General features: G+C 44.7%; 1 protein-coding gene across 1 annotated transcript in view; it reads right to left on the bottom strand.

The window, feature by feature from the left end:
• Positions 1-17,503, bottom strand: part of elp2 (elongator acetyltransferase complex subunit 2) — a gene marked incomplete at both ends in the record, with an annotated part of 119,795 nt that overhangs the window by 54,075 nt on the left and 48,217 nt on the right. Inside the window, 2 exons of the mRNA XM_084312033.1 lie at positions 2,273-2,373; positions 14,715-14,816. Of these exons, the coding sequence (XP_084168159.1) occupies positions 2,273-2,373; positions 14,715-14,816 (203 nt within the window). The remainder of the gene's footprint in view (positions 1-2,272; positions 2,374-14,714; positions 14,817-17,503) is intronic.

The raw sequence follows: 17,503 nt of genomic DNA, 5'->3' as shown, positions 1-17,503 counted from the left end.
GCCACAGCACGGCTAAACCCTGGCTAGTGGAGACGAGGCCACAGCACGGCTAAACCCTGACTAGTGGAGACAGTTATATATCAGCCAGGGGGAGGGATGATTAGGTGGCCATGGTGGCTTGTCGTGAGGAGGGGTCGGGCTGGTGTGAGAGAGTGCACTCCGTAGATAGTAGGGATGCTGCAATAATTCAACAATTCCGTGATTGTGATTATATATGGGATGCAATTATTTTGCATTATCATAATAGTGTTATTCCCCCCCCCCCTTTTGATTTCCTTCTCTTCCCTCTAAGAGGTGGAATTGTACAGACTTTGCCTGTTGCCTTTTAAAGAAGAAAGTGCAGTATCCGTACGAGACAGGAAGAAGCAAGGTGTGTATCACTATCTCCGATGGCAGCCTGTGGAAAATACGCAGACCTCGCAGCTCGGAAATTAATGGAGTGGAGTGTAAAATTACTTATACCAGTCAAATGAACACTACCCTTCTTACCGTCTTATACTATCATGCACTCTTCCTACTATACTAATATGTCTCTACTATACTATGCACTCAACACTACTGTCTTATACCATCATGCACTCTTCCTACTATACTAATATGTCTCTACTATACTATGCACTCAACACTACTGTCTTATACCATCATGCACTCTTCCTACTATACTAATATGTATCTAGTACTACTATGCACTCAACACTACCGTCTTATACTATCATGCACTCTTCCTACTATACTAATATGTATCTAGTACTACTATGCACTCAACACTGCAGCACCCAAGTCTCAACACTGTTTGACGAACATTGTTACTCAGCTGATAGAGTTGTACCCTTCCTGGTGACTTGTTGTACAGAACTTGTAAGTCGCTTTGGATAAAAGCATCAGCTAAATAACTAAATGTAAATGTAAAAGTACATTTTCTTTTGGTTTGAACAAGAGCTTTGCAATGTTTATGGTCTTAGAAAATGTTTTGACATACTGTATTTCAACTAGAATGTAATGCTCTTTTTTGTTTTGTTTTTATCTATCTAGGTCGTCCTCGGACGGGCCCTCCATCTGTGCTTCCAGTCATCCCGATCCTCCATGCATCTGGCTAGCTCGCCGGTACTTTCTGCTCCCGCATCTCTCCTGAGTACGCCTGTGTGTTGGCTCCCAGCTCATGGTGAAGAGGGTGTGCTAGGCTAAACTATGTGACTGAAACTTTTATTCCTCACTACTTCTTCGCTGGTGTTGATTTTCAATGAGAATATTTCAATGAGCTTCCCATTAAATTCCCCCAGCTTGCCATCCGCTTCCCTGACAAACTCTGGCATATCTTCCTGGACTTTTTGACTTTTAACCTTTATGTCGACATTAAAAAGTGTTTTACACTTATTACTGTACATTTTACTGTATATTACTGTATATACATATTTTCAAATGTATATCCCTGATTGTATTTTTATTCTTATACGTGATTTGTGGTTTTAGATTTTTGACTACCTAAATGTTTATTGTGAGCGATCTGTAGTGGTGAATTTCCCTCGGGATCAATAAAGTACTTCTATTCTTAATGCTCTTTGCTGACAGTGTTTGACTTCTCCCAGCCTGTGTGTGTGTCTGTGTCTGTGTGTGTGTGTGTGTGTGTGTGTGTGTGTGTGTGTGTGTGTGTGTGTGTGTGTGTGTGTGTGTGTGTGTGTGGTAGGTATATGTCTGTGTATAAGTGCAAACGTGTCCCAGCGTCGTGACAGTCAGTGGTTGAAAGTTTTAGGGAACTTTGTACTTTTAATTCACTACATTTTAAAAAGGAAATAGTGTGTACTGTGTAATGTGTACTTAGTAGCATTTTGAATGGTGGGACCAGAGTACTATTTCATCTGGGCATTTCTACTTTTACTCGAGTAAAAGGAACTGTGTACTTCTTCCACCACTGGAGACGGGCCACCCCCAGACTGACCCGCTCCAGCCAGACTGACCCGCTCCAGCCAGACTGACCCGCTTCACCCCCAGACTGACCCTCTCCAGCCAGACTGACCCGCTCCACCCCCAGACTGACCCGCTCCACCCCCAGACTGACCCGCTCAACCCACACTGACCTGCTCCACCCCCAGACTGACCCGCTCCACCCACACTGACCTGCTCCACCAACACTGACCTGCTCCACTCACTGACCTGCTCCACTCACACTGACCTGCTCCACCCCCAGACTGACCCGCTCCAGCCAGACTGACCCGCTCCACCCCCAGATTGACCCGCTCCACCCTCACTGACCCGCTCCACCCATGACACTGACCTGCTCCACCCACACTCCAGACTCCTCCTCCGGAGCCCAGACGATCATGGTCTTGTCCATGGAGGCGGAGAGCAGGCTGAGAGGCTGTTGCAGCTCACCGCCTGTAGGGGGAGCCAAAGGAACAAGGGAGCATGAGCACAGGACAACAGCGCCAACACAATCAGCCAGTAACCGACCACTGCACCTCCGCGTTACATGGAGCTGATGGGGGAGCGCGGGGGGAGAAAATGAAGTGGTAAATGGTGCATTTATACAGGGTTCCCACAGACTTTCAAGTACCTTTCCAAGCACTATTTTCTCATTTTAAAAGGGCATTTAAAAGGATACAATTCACTTGTATAATATGCTGTTTCTTTATAGAAAAAATTATGGGATCCAATATTTATGGCTTAAAACCAATTTCCAACAATTATTCATACTTTAAATAAAAATATAAAATGTCTTGATTCAGAAAAGTTTTATCATGGATGAACAAAACTTTCAACGCGAATGGTTGATTTGAATTTCAATGACTTTTTAAGCACCTTGTAAAAAATGTGGCTGTTTTCAAGGAATTCCATGCATTGGCTTTTTTGTAAAAAATCAAGCACAACCTTGTGCGAACCCTGTTTATATAGCGCTTTTATCCAAAGTGCTTTACAATTTGTTCCTCACATTTTACCCATTCACTCACACGTTCACACACCGACGGCGGAGGCGACCAGGCAAGGTGCCGAGCTGCTCATCGGGAGCAGTTAAGGATTAAGTGTCTTGCTCAAGGACACATCGACACGCTGCCCGGGGAGGAGTGGGAATAGAACCTGGAACCTACGGATTACCAGATGACTGCTCTACCCCCCCCGAGCCACTGTCGGCCCATGTTGATGAGAGCCTGGTCGTAAGTGGTTGTTGCTATGGCAGCCCTGAGTGTTGTGTTGCGGTGGTCTATAGGTCAAGTCAGCGTTATGGTATTGATGGGAAGATTACATTTCTATAAAATATATATACTGTATATATCTTTTTTAGTAGTTTGTTCTTTCAATGGATTTGTCATTTAACAAGAAATGACCTGCACACCATGAATGTTATTATTATTATGAATAATGTTTGATCAGAAGTATTTATTGTACTTTATGCGTACTGTGATTTGATATCTAGAGTTAAGGGGAAGTAAGACAAGAAAAGTAAGTCGGAAAAGTTGATCTGTTGAGGAAGTGATGATCTATCCTTTAACCTGTAGGTTCAACTTAAAGGAACACTCCAACAAGAAGGTAGATACCAGTTTCCTCTCTGTGCGTTCAGTAGAAATCTATCTGGCTGCACGTTAGCCTAGCTTAGCACAATTCATGTTCGCTTCCATTCATTGTGCTAAGCTAGGCTAACGTGCAGCCAGATAGCTTTCTACTGAACGCACAGAGAGGAAACGTTAGGTTATGACTATAACCAAGTTCTGTTAGTATAGCGACGCTCGGCGTCACTCTCTGCACTGTCCTCGCACACGTGCACACGCACTGAATAAAGACCACAATGTACCTTTAATCCCAATATTCGTCTGACCACACCCCTATCAGCTTACCCATATAAGCAGGGGTGGGGCCACCCACTCGCCTCCTTCCCAAGCTTTCACCACAAGGCGAGGTCAAGGGCTGCAGCGGCGTCGGATGCCGAGCGTTGCTATACTAACAGAACTTGGTTATAGTCATAACCTAACGTTCTGTTTCGTATTAGCTCTCGCTCGGCATCACTCTCTGCACAAGGGAGGCCGAGCGAGAGCCATCGGCCGACAAATACACCCCGCTGAATGCCCCCCACAACCATCAGAACAGGGAGGGCCGAGCCCCCCCGACCCACCCTAATGGAGGGCACCCCCCCTATTAGAGGTTTCCCGGGAGGGCGACGGACCCGACCGTGCGAAGAGGCACTCAAGCAACTCAACGCACAGGGTGAGCAGACCGTGGCTTGACCCCACGACTACACACACGCACAACCCGCATGCCACCCGGGAACGAACGGAGGAAACAACCTCGTTAATGCGGCACGGTGGTGTAGTGGTTAACACTGTCGCCTCACAGCAAGACACGCTGTGGTGTCCTTGACGAAGACGGGCAGGAGCACTTGGATTGGTCCCCTGGCGCGGCCCTCGCCGACGCCTGTCTGCTCCCGGCTGCCCTTGGGGGGAAGGACGACGGGATGGGTTAATCGCAGAGACGAATCGCATCGGCGATCCTACAAAAAGACAATGCATGCGTGTGTGTTCCGGTGTGTGTGTGTGCTAACCGTGTGTGCTAATCGCTAAAACGTTGAGGATAATTGCATGCCAATTAAAGACCTCTGAACAGGTCCTGCATTATTATTATTATTATTATTATTATTAAACCCAACCCCGTGGCAAGGCCGTAGCAGCGGAGCGCGAAGGAAGACCCAGACCCACCAAAGGGACTGGACCCCCTGGAACGGGGGCCCGGAGAAGTCCATGATGCCAGCATCAAGACCCCACCAGGTGGGCACTTAGTGACCCCGCCCCCCACATCGCCAGCGTATTCGGACAAAGGCCCCTCAGCCGAGCGGGCCCTGTCCCCCCAATAGTACACCGCCTGGCACACTGACCCTGCAGAACAGGCAGTCAGCATGGCCGTAAGCACACAAAAAAGGTTAACCAACGGAAGCAGGCAGCGCACCGGGGAAGAACCAGGCAACAGGCTGTTAACCCTAGCCTGGAGATTGCGGACGAGACAGGCGCCAGAGGGGACAGCTGAACACAGCCGCCCCGGCGGAAGGGGCGTATGCTGGCGTTGTTGCATGACCAAGCCTCCATTCAAAAACCCCCACCCAGAGGGGTTGAGGCAGAGAAGGCTGACACGATTGGCAGACGTCATGAACGTGCAGGGGCACCCTCAACCGGTGAACCCGGGAGTTGACACTGCTCCAACACACCAGGGAATCAACCACCTTGGTGTTACCCAATGCGGCGGTTGTTCCTATAACCCCTCAAGAAAAAACTCCAAAACACACCTGCGGGTATACACCGGCTATACCGCAGTACAAGTGTTTCAGTTTTCAAAAAAGGGTTAACCCAGGCCTACGGGTCGACGAAACATTACTTCGGACCGGGCCTGGCGATACGGGAAGCACAGGGTCACCAGAGGAGGTCAAAGACCATCCCAACAGGCCCCTCTTCGCCATGCGTGAGAGAGGAGCAAAAAAGAACGGAGAACCCGCCCCTAAGCACACCGTACTTGGTATTCCCAGGCGGTCTCCCAACCAAGTACCAACCAGGACCAACCTGTGTAGCGGCCGAGATCTGACGAGATCGAGCGTGTACAGGTTGGCATGGCCGTAAGCCATTATGACAGTGCTGAGTAAAAAAACATACCCAACCAGGGTCTCCATAGTGCTTAACCCTGTGACACCCGGACCAACCTGGCATTTTCCCCCTGAAAAAAGCCCAAGTCCCTCAGGGTACCAGAACAGCAGATCTGCATCCCCGGCGGACAACGGGTTCAACTGATCCGGACCAGCGTGACCAGAACCAGTCCCGTGCCCTAACCACGCCGACATGCCTACTCAGGAGAAAGGGCAGATATGCGTGTTGATCTTAACATGAAAAGAAGGCGCCACCCAGACGTTCGGGCGAACCGCGCCCGGTGGCCCACCCCAAGGGCGTGAGACCCCTCTACATATGTTCAGATCCATTCCGTCATCATCCCCCAGACATGAACGAGAATCCGTCGATAACCAACCCAGGTCGTGGGATGTGGTCGTCGGAAGAGGAAAAACCTCCATCCCAGTTGCTCTATAAAAACGCTGTTTTAACCTCAAGCAACCAAGGCGTGCCAGTCAGTCGCCTGTTTACAGCGAGCTAGCACTATACGTGCGTCGGGACACACCCACATCAATGAACAGGCTATTTAGACCAGTCATTGAATCCCCAAGGCGCCCAGGGGAACGACAAGAGGGGTGTGACACTTCCTAACTCCAACTATTTTTTAATAGAAAAGAAGGAAGCACCAACAGTATGTATCCCAGTCTACACAGCCGGGGTACATTTTTTTCAAATTTTTACATCCCACCACCCTCCCATAGGAAGGAGACGGGAATCCCCAGAGAGACTTCCCACGCGAGCTGTACAGATTGAAAAGAATATATTGCACCTTGAGCCATGTAAAAAATTGGTTTTAGGGCTCTCCGGGGAAGAGGCACTGAACCCATACACACTCAATAATCGAATTGAATCGAATACATACACAATAGAATAGGACACCTTCTAGAGGGTCCACTCACTTTGACAATCTGAGGAGGAGGCTCTGTACTCTGATGGAGGCTCCCTCACATAGAAGGAGGAGTCCGAACTCACAGAAGGCCCGAATAGGCGCTTGGTGAGGAGGAGCCCTGACCACCCCCCCGGAAACAGATCCATCACATGGACCTGAACAGCACACGGAAGTCCTACCAACAGAGACGCGCACGGTGACGTACTCTATGGCGGGGGAATTTCTGCGGTGCACACGCCCAATATCCCAGGCCGTGGTACCAGGAAACTCCCCCCCCCCCCTCACCCCGTAATGTGCCGAACCGCAACGTGACAGGAACCTTGAAGGACAGGGGGTGTACCCCTGACCAACAGAAAAAAGGGGGAGAGGAAAGGTTACCAGTTCACCCCTTTACGACCCCACACCCATGATACGATGTAATGACAAAAAGAGAATATGACACAGTCATAGTCAGCTCTATGAAGCGTTTGACAGCTTCACACAGCGCATGAGCTAACCTGCTATCTGATTTTTACTAAGGAATAAACACAGAATAGAGAGGGCTCTCTAAGAGCCCCGGTCCAACTCACACATGTGCTTCTGTGGCCAGTCCAACCCAGTTGTAGGTCACACGACACACACAACCCATCATCACCTACAAAAAATGGCAAAAACACTCTACAGAGGAACGCCGTTTTTCATAATGAGAGAATACATAATTCTCGATTAGTATCGGCCACAGGCCTTGCTAAGCACACACGAAAGCGACCAAACAATCTTTTCTTTTAGGAAAATAAAGTTTCTCCAGCTGTCTTAGCACAACCTCAGCAATCAAGCTAAGGGTTACATCGCATCCCTACCACACAAAGACACAATGTAGTGCAACAACATGTCTGATAGGAGGATGAAAAAGTCCCCAGGGAACCGGGGGGAAACACAATCCTCCTACTTTACCCTTAATACGGCCAGTTAAAACAGGAAAACCTGTTAATATGTGAACACACTGTTCATTGTCATCACAGGCTGAGAAAAGAAAATTCTTTACTCATTTGTCACTAAGCATAGCTTCATAGGTTAGTTACCCCTTAGTTGTGAGTACACGGTACATATAAACACACATGATGTTTCTCACACAACAACCAGATCATTTTCACATCTGTAACAACAACCCGATTTGCACGGAGAAGCTAATTACCAGTGACAAGACAGTTCACACAAAACTTGCGTTGTATCCCAAATGTATTGCAGCAACACACGTTTTTGGAAAACAGCGTTATTTACAAAACATGTAGAAGGTAAAGCCAGAAGACGCGTATAAGGTCTGGCCAAACCTTTGTCCTACCCGGAGCGTAGATCAGCGAAGTGCAGTCTCAAGGCCCCGTAGAAAACACAGCAGTCCTGTGTTGCTCGAACTGGGCAGCGTCGCCGCACCAACCCGTCGTTACGGTCCCCTTTGTTGACACAAGCTTTGCCGTCCTGGCCCAGGGCAGGTTCGACGAACATCCTCTGTCAAAGATGACGTCGTAGTCAAGAGTGTTTAAAACATGTTATAATCAAAGCACGTTCAACAGAGTAGCATTAAGCTAACGGCCGCTCCAACCGTCGGTCGCTACTGCCCCTGCTCGCGAGACGCCGAGCGAACGCCGCACGCGACCAGAGGGGAGCTTGCGGCGGCGCGCGAGGAGCCGGAGCTACCCCGCGCTGGGCCTTGGCCGATAGCAGCAAGCTAACGTTTCCTAGTGATCACAACAGGCTAGCGCCGCAGCTAACAGCTGACTGGCTAACAGTAGGCCCAACCTATGTAGGCCATGCAGTGATCCCAGCAGGCTAACGCCGCAGCTAACAGCTGACTGGCTAACCGTAAGCTAAGCAGCTATCACCTGAACTTGTACACAATGATATAACACTCACCCAGACAGGCCGCCGTTCTGAAACCCTCCTCACTTTTTAAGAGAAAAGAGAAACAAGATGTCAACACAGCTTTACAACGGTGATTTTACCAACACCCGACGGAGCCAGCACAATACCCAAACTGGCTTGTGTAGCTGACTTGAACATAGATCTTCCGCTATCGAACATCTATGCACATATCTCCTCGTGAAGGAATACTCTCATTTGGATATGAAAGAAGGGGCTACACGGTGACAGAGAGATACCCACTCGTCCAGAAAACACAGGGATCACCAGTGTTAATGGTCGCGGCTAGGGATGTCCCGATCCGATCACGTGATCGGAATCGGCGCCGATCACGTGGTTTTCATTGGATCGGGGATCGGAGGGGAAAAATAAAAAAAATCGGCCGTCAAAAAAAAAGGGGGGTATTATAATTTTTTTTTTTTTTTATTATTATTATTCAACAAACATGACCATGTTCACGTCTTAAACTCATACTGAGGCCTTAGTTTAGGTTTTAAATTACATAATATATCATCATTCATTTATTTATTGTCACACACAGCAGAAGAAATGTCCACAACAAACACCTTCCCTTTAATTTACACCGTTGCAAGAGTGACGTATGCCGAATCCCTCAAGATACCTACACGCTCACAACAACAACACGTCGCTCCCGAAACACGTTATCCACGGAGTAGAAAAATGTCAGAGGTTTGGAAGCACTTTAAAGTACAAAGTCAAGCCAATCCATTTGCAACTTGCAATGTTTGCAAGGAGGAGATTCCGCGTGGAGGAAAAAACAGAGCCGCGTTCAACACCACGAATCTAATTCGTCACCTGAAAAAAAGCCACAAACAACAACATGGCGAGTACATCGCTGCAACTACACTCCGACACGTTGTACAACCGACACTTTCAGAGACTTTTAAACGGAAAGATAAACTGCCAGAGCAGGGTGACAGGGCGAAGAAAATAACAGCCAAGATAGCTGAATTCATCGCGTTGGATGACCAGCCGTTATCTGTGATGGAGAACGTGGGGTTTCGCCGTCTCATAGAGCACTTGGAGCCACGTTATCAGCTGCCTTCTCGGCACTACTTCACAGACAAAGCTCTGCCTGCGCTTCACACCAAGCTCCGTGACCACCTGCAAGCCATGTTAAGAGGTGTGCCTGCTTTATCATTTACCACAGACATATGGAGTTCTTCAGTGAGTCCGATGTCACTCATTAGTTTCACCGTTCAGTGGATTGACTCCGAGTTTGAGTTGCATCATGCTACATTGCATACGCAGAACTTCCGAGGATCTCACACGGCAGATCGTGTTAGAGAGGCGCTCCTGGGCATGCTTAACAGTTGGGGAATTGAGAAGTCACGGGTCCATGTTATTTTGCGGGACAACGCGCGAAACATGAAGAAGGCCATGGATGACATGGAAGTAACAAGTGTGGGCTGTCTCGCGCACACGCTCCAACTTGCCGTGCATGAGGGTCTACTGTCTCAGCGCAGCGTCACAGACACACTGGCCACCGCAAGGAAAATCATTGGCCATTTCAAACATTCGCCGTTGGCCTATTCGCGTCTGGAAGATATCCAGAACGACCTGAAGATGGACATCAAGCGTCTACAGCAGGACGTTGCTGTGAGGTGGAACAGCAGCCTCTACATGTTGCAGAGCATCTTGGAGCAGAAGCGGGCTCTCTGTGTGTATGCAGCCGACTACACCCTCCCAACCACCCTGACAGCCAGCCAGTGGACCCTGATGGAGAAGACAGCTGAGGTGTTGGTTCCATTTGAGGAACTCACAAGGGATGTGAGCAACCCCACTGCATCTGCAGCTGATGTAATCCCTGCAATAACAGGTTATTATTATATAATTAAATTAATTAATAATTTGCTATATTTTAATAATTTAATTTTACTATAAAATAAATGTATTTTATATTCTAAATAATAAACCATTCATCCATTTCATTCATCCAAACAGCCCTCAGACGTGTACTCTCTCTCTGACCACTGACCAGGGGGTCAAAACCATGAAGAGCACGCTCCTAGCTGCAGTGGAGACCCGCTTTGCTGAGATAGAGGTGGAGCCACTATACACCATCGCCACTATATTGGATCCAAGATACAAAGACAGGCAAGAATAATCTAAAAAAAAAATTAATGCTAAATAATCTTATCTAAATAAAATGCTGTGTGTTGTCTTGCCATATGTTTGACTGACTTAGTTGTGAACTTGTGGGTAATTGATACATTTATCTACTTTCAGATTCTTCACAAAGTCAGACAACCTGAGGCTTGCCAAGGAGAAGCTCATCCAGGAGGTGGTGAAGATGGAGGACGAGAGGGCTGCCAGAGAGCCAGAGGCCGCAGACGCCAGCGCAGAGCCTAGAAGCAAGACACCACGTCTAGAAGAAGAAGCAAGCACAAGCAGCTGCCTGGGCAGAGTCATGGATGAGATTTTGGGAGAGAATCCGCTCGAGGCCCGGTCTGTGAGCAGTACATCAGCTGAAGTCCAGGTACAGACCTATCTCTCAGAGCAAACCCACCCTAGGAAAAGCAATCCTCTGCACTACTGGAAAGATAATGTCTCACGTTTCCCCTCACTGGCTGCTGTTGCAACCAAGTTTCTCGGTGCCCCCTGCACCTCTGTGGACAGTGAGAGACTCTTTAGTGCAGTGTCCAACGTCCTGGATGAGAAAAGGAATCGGCTCTCAGCTGAGAGGGTAGAGATGCTGGTTTTCTTAAAAAAAAATCTCCACTTAATTGTGATGCCAGACAGTGAGTAAGAATAGAGTGCAGAAAAAAAGAAAAAAAAAGCGTGTTGGTTGCAATTTTATATCCCATGTTTAAATTAATATTTTATATCCCATGTTTACATTTTATATTTGAATTGTGAAATACGTAGTTTTTCACATTGCATTGAGCTGCTGCTTAAACTAGACTAGGTCATAGTCTAGAGTACATTCACATTTCAAGGGGTTAGGCTTCCCTTAAAAAAATTTAAAAGTGTGTTGCAATTTTATATCCCATTGTTTACAATTTATATTTGAATATATACATGTTGTTTTTCACATTGCATTGAGCTGCTGCTTAAACTAGACTAGGTCATAGTCTAGAGTACATTCAAATTTCAAGGGGTTAGGCTTCCCTTAAAAAAAATCTCATGTTTACATTTTATATTTGAATTGTGAAATACGTTGTTTTTCACATTGCATTGAGCTGCTGCTTAAACTAGACTAGGTCATAGTCTAGAGTACATTCAAATTTCAAGGGTTAATTTAAAAGTGTGTTGCAATTTTATATCCCATTGTTTACAATTTATATTTGAATATATACATGTTGTTTGTCACGTTTCATTGAGCTGCTGCTGTTAATTTAATTTTAAAACTAGACTAGTTCATAGTCTAGACTAGAATTATTCTGCACTAAGACAATTTTTATATTTTATTTTATTATTTATGAGTCATTGAGTATGACTGAATGTAAAGTCAAGCTACCTCTGTTACTTGCACTACCAGACCAGTACATTTGTTATTGCTGCACTATTCTTAATTCTGCACTATTTGTTTTACATGGTTATTTTATTTTGTGGTGCACCACTGATATATAACTATACGCTTTATATTAATTTTGTTTGTGCTGCAATAAGTGAATCCTGTTGGATACTGTTAAATAAAAAAATAACAAAAACATTGATTGCATTTTCTTTAGCTGACGTGCAGTCACCTGGTTTTTACAGACGATGGCGCCATTGCTCTATGTATGTTATTGCCATCTCATGAAGCAACAGGCTGGAGCACATTGTGCTGGGAGGTAGGTAAACTCATACTGAGGCCTTAGTTTTGGTTTTAAATTGCATATCACCATTCATTTATTTATTGTCACAGACTCACAGTCACAGAGCAGAAGAATTTTGCCAAAACAAACTAATAGTATCCAGCTGTAGAACGGCAGACCAGCCACACTCAGACCCAAACGCATTTCCTTTGATTTAATTATACATCAAATGATTTATGTCAAGGATTGCAAATGCAAATGCCTCGCTTGAATGAAGTTAACTTTTCACCTGGATAACGTCAACATTCAGGGTGAATGTAATGTGAGAAATTAAGATAAAAAAAAAAAAAAAAAAAAAAAAATTATTTTTTATTGATCGGATCGGGAATGATCGGGATCGGTAGATACTCAAAATCACATGATCGGGATCGGATCGGGAGCAAAAAAAGGTGATCGGGACATCCCTAGTCGCGGCCCACTAGTTAAAACTATAATGGGCTTCAGACCAAGGTCTTCTGTCGCCTAGGAGGCTGAACAAAGGACCCTAGCCTGGGGCCGGTTTTCATAAACATTGTCAATTAGCCCCCATAGCACTAACAGACAAGTGGAGCCTGCCAGCAAAACATAACTCACCAAAACCAGGAACCCACCGCTTCTCACAACATCGGCGCGTCCTACAGCCCAGCTGTGCCTTTACCGCAACCAGCACACAGCAAGGACTGCAGTTGGAAAAGCATGTAGCGGCACGAACTCCCAATACGAAAACCGGTGGAGGATTTTTATAATGATCATCATCTTCCAGACACTCCAGAACGAAGACAATATCGCCGTATTTTCTCGAAAATAGTGAGAGAGAAAATAAAGATATGATGTCAACGTATCCTTGTTTTCCAACTCTTCTCCTACTTCTTCTTCCATCACATCACGTCAAGTGTGGGGATCTACCGAGGCACTTCTTCCTTGTGGTGAAAGCGAGAAGGAGGCGAGTGGGTGGCCCCACCCCTGCTTATATGGGTAAGCTGATAGGGGTGTGGTCAGACGAATATTGGGATTAAAGGTACATTGTGGTCTTTATTCAGTGCGTGTGCACGTGTGCGAGGACAGTGCAGAGAGTGATGCCGAGCGAGAGCTAATACGAAACAGAACTGGTATCTATGTTCTTGTCTCTCTGGAGAAGACAATAAGAGAATTTCCCAAAATGTTGGTGTGTTCCTTTAAGGCCAAGTATGTCAAGTACTGAGTTGTCTGCACCATAGATTTCTCCTTGAAGAGCCAGGAAGTTTCCTAAGACCATAGAGGCTCAAATATCTAGTGTCAAATATCTTTAGGGAGTGTTTTGTTTCAAGGGATTATTTTCTTTAAATTATGTTTTTGGTAGATCTTTTATTTGTTTGTACTACCGGGCAGTCCGGTAGAGAGAGAGAGAGCGAGAGCGAGAGAGGAAGAACGGGAGACAGAGCGGGGGGAAGACATTCGGCAAAGGACGCCTGGTCCGGGAGTCGAACCCGGGTCGGCCGCTTCGCGACGCAGCGCGATACATGGTGTGCTACTAGAGCGCCCTCAAGAGATTTGTTTTAAGGTATAAGAAGGAGACGAGGTCTCATTGGCTCGAGTCTTTGTCCTGGCGAATATTCAATAAACCTTTGTTGAAACACACCAATGGAATCAGACAGATTTTCTCTCTCATATTATTCTTAAAAAATAGATTCTTCAATGACGAATTAATGATTTTATGAATGAATGATTTTATTTCGGTCTTATTTTACAAAGCAATGTACAGTAGTAGGAAATGTATTAAAAAAAAATGAAAGAAAACTACCGAAAAGGTGTAGGCTGAAGCCGAGGCTTATATTGCCTACCCTTTTTACATTACATTATTAATAATAAAAAAATTATAAAAAAAAAAAACATAATTCAATACATAATTTAGCTAAAACTAAAGGTTACGGAAGTTTCATAGTTATAGTGTACAGTTTATACAGTAATATACTAAACGTATACACATTAATATTTTTGTCATGGTTGTAATTAGGAATATAATAAGGTTTCATATTTATGTATCACCTTATATTTGAAAAAATTCTTAAATGTATGTATCGAACTACACATTTTTTATTCATTGTCAGTTATTCCACAGGTTGACGAAAGTGCGCTTTTTTTGTACTGACCGAATTTATTTATTAGACTCGACAGATCAACAACATAAGGATCCTGTTCTAACAGTGTCATGTCTCTTGTGCTTTAATAGTGTCATGTATGTCTCTTGTCCCCTTGTTCTGTCTTGGATGCGTAAAAGTGTAGCTGTTTGCCGTATTCATGCCTTAAATTGCCCCTTGCGAGACTAATAACGTTTTTTTGAATTGAATTTAATTGAATTGACCCTTTTAACAGATAATACATCTACTTTTTACATTTGTCCTTGCCTTTGTGTTTTTGAAGACCACATGTTCCCCTGAGTTTATATGATGATGTTTGACGATGCAGTTAACCGTCGGGGCAGAGCAGCCAGGCCGGGCACGTGTTTGACGGAGGTACCTGTGTAGGCAGGGGGCTGCCAGTGGATCCCGTAAACCCAGTTCTCGTGACCCGCCAGCACGGTCTCCAGAGACACCGCGAACACCGAGGACACGTCCGCGTCTGGAGCAGAGAGACCGAGACAGAACGCTTACCGACTAGTACTTCATTTCAACACATTTACAGAAACGACGATTGTACAAATGTAAACGGTACATCATAAAAGCAATATTCACAGAACATTTTACACAAAAGAGTAATAATTAAAAGGGGAAAAAAATCTGAAAGATTTAGAAAATCAGCTACAACAGGTCCAATCATACATTTAACCCTTTCACTACCACACTACCAACGGGTTAACCCTTTCACTGCGACAATACAGAAGGTTAACCCTTTCACTACCACACTACAGACGGTTAACCTTCTGTAGTGTGGTAGTGAAAGGGTTAAACAGACCAAGATATTTAATTTGTTCACTTGCCCAGGATAGAATATCCATCCTTATTTGCTTGTCAATAGGGTTGAGTTGTACAACCTTTTCATGCCAAAGGTTTTTCATAATCTTTTTTTAATTGGAAAGAAAACACACTTCAGTGTGTGAAGAAGGTGAATTGATCCCAAACCCTGATCCTCAAAACCATGGAAAACAAGCAGAATATCACAGTTTCTGATGAAGTGCTTGTGGCAGGGTTCCCACAGACATTGCAAAATGAAATTCAAGGACTTTGAAGTCCTTTTCCAAGAACTATTTTTAATTTTCAAGGATGTCACTCGAAGGATACAATTCACTGCTGTTTTTTTAAGCATCTTCTTGGCCTGCTTGCCAGCTAGAGCAAGCTAGAGCATCACACACGAAGAAGAAATGAGGAGCAGTTGGAGCGTGCGAGACAGCGACTCGTCAGATTTGATTAAAACAGAACAAAAAAAAACAATTTCTTGATTCAGAACAATTTGATCATGGATGAACAAAACATTCAATGCAAATGGTTGAATTCCAAGGACTTTTTAAGCACCTTGTTAAAAACGTGCTGTTTTCAAGGAATCCCAGGCATTGACTTAAAAATATATATATATCAAGCACTTTAAGCACTTCAAGGACCTTGTGCGAACTCTGCTGTGGGAATCAGGTCAGAACGGCAGGTTGATTCAGATACAGAAATGCTATTTTCTGTTCAGAAGAGCAGTGACCTGTGGAGTATAGAATATAGAGTTCTCCATGGGGCTGCACGGTTATTCAAGATGTGTATTTGTCATGTGCACGGCTAAACACCGTACAATGACAAATTTTACTTTGCTAGTCCACCCTTCACACATAATCACAAAATATAGACTTAAACTAAAATAAAGAATCTTAAAAAAGTAGGGCTGTCAAAATTAATGCTTTAACTGGAGATTAATTGTAATTCTTTAAAGCGTTAATTTTTTTTAATCTAGATTAATCTATGGAGTGAATATTTTTCAATATAATATAAGAAAGCGGTCTAGCTGAGTCAATGTTGATGGTTGTGTTAAACATTTGTATTTCACAGGAGAGAAACTGTATTCAAAGAAAGCTATTAAAATAGTCTTTGAATCTAAATATATTTTCTTTGTGTTGATTTTACATTAATTCCATGATTTTACTCAAGTAAATATCTGTTACAAGCTTCGGTCTTAAGTAGAAAAATGCGATTTTTTATCTAGATTAATCTAGATTAATTACAGAAAATTGTGAGATTAATTAGTTAACTTTTTTTAATCTATTGACGGCACTATAAAAAAGATAAATAAAGAAGATAAGGCACAGTTCAAGTTTCAAGTTCAAGTTTCTTTAATAGTTGTCATACAGAAGTACAGAATACTTTTATACAAAATGCTTCTTACTGTTACGCTCCAGAGACTGTGCTAGACAAGATAAGTATGAAATAAAATAGTATAGCATGTAAAATAGAAGTAAAAATAGAGGTCACAGTGTTCAGTATAGACATATGTACAATGGTCAATGCAGAATAGAAGTAACTGAGTTACCATACAATATACAATATACTATGCAATGTACTAATATACAATACTATATAGTGCAAAGCAGAAATGGGATGAGGTACAATTTAGGTACAATTTACAGTAAGGTGTACGAGTTGTAGTGCAAATCCTTTACCAATAAATATAAAGTGTGTTTAGGTGATCTAAAGTGTGGAGAGTGGGTGCTGCAGTGTGTTGTTTGTTTAAAGTGAGTGTGTGCGTGTGGATGTGTGTGCTGTGTGCATTTGATGGTTGTTGCATAGTGTTTATTGTTCGTTGAGCAGCCTGATGGCCTGGGGATAGAAGCTTCTTCTGAGTCTTTCTGTGCTCGCCTTGAGACTCCGGTATCGCTTGCCTGACCGCAGCAGTTCAAAGAGGCAGTTGTTCGGGTGGCTGGAGTCCTTGATGATTCTCTTAGCCTTACCCCTGCACCGCTTGTTGTAAATGTTCTGGAGGGTGGGAAGCCCCCCTCCAATTGTGCGTTCGGCTGAACGTGTCACTCTTTGTAGTCTGCTACGGTCTTGTGCAGTGCTATTCCCAAACCAGGAGGTGATGTTGCCAGTCAGGATGCTCTCTATTTTACATGAGTAGAAGTTCTTAAGGATCTTCTGACTGACTTGGAACTTCCTTAGGCGCCTGAGGAAGTAGAGGCGTTGTCGTGCCTTCTTCACAACACTGTCAATGTGTGCGGTCCATGTCAAGTCCTCGGATATGTGGGCTCCGAGGTACTTAAAACTGTTCACTCTCTCAACTGGTGCCCCGTCGATGCTGAGGGGGGTGTAGTCGTTGACCCCCGACCTCCTAAAGTC

This window comes from Notolepis coatsorum, assembly GCF_963971535.1.
Source record: "Notolepis coatsorum genome assembly, chromosome: 4".
Classification (NCBI taxonomy): Eukaryota; Metazoa; Chordata; class Actinopteri; order Aulopiformes; family Paralepididae; genus Notolepis; species Notolepis coatsorum.
Note: the sequence above shows the minus strand (reverse complement) of the source record. Positions and strands in the feature narration are given on the sequence as shown.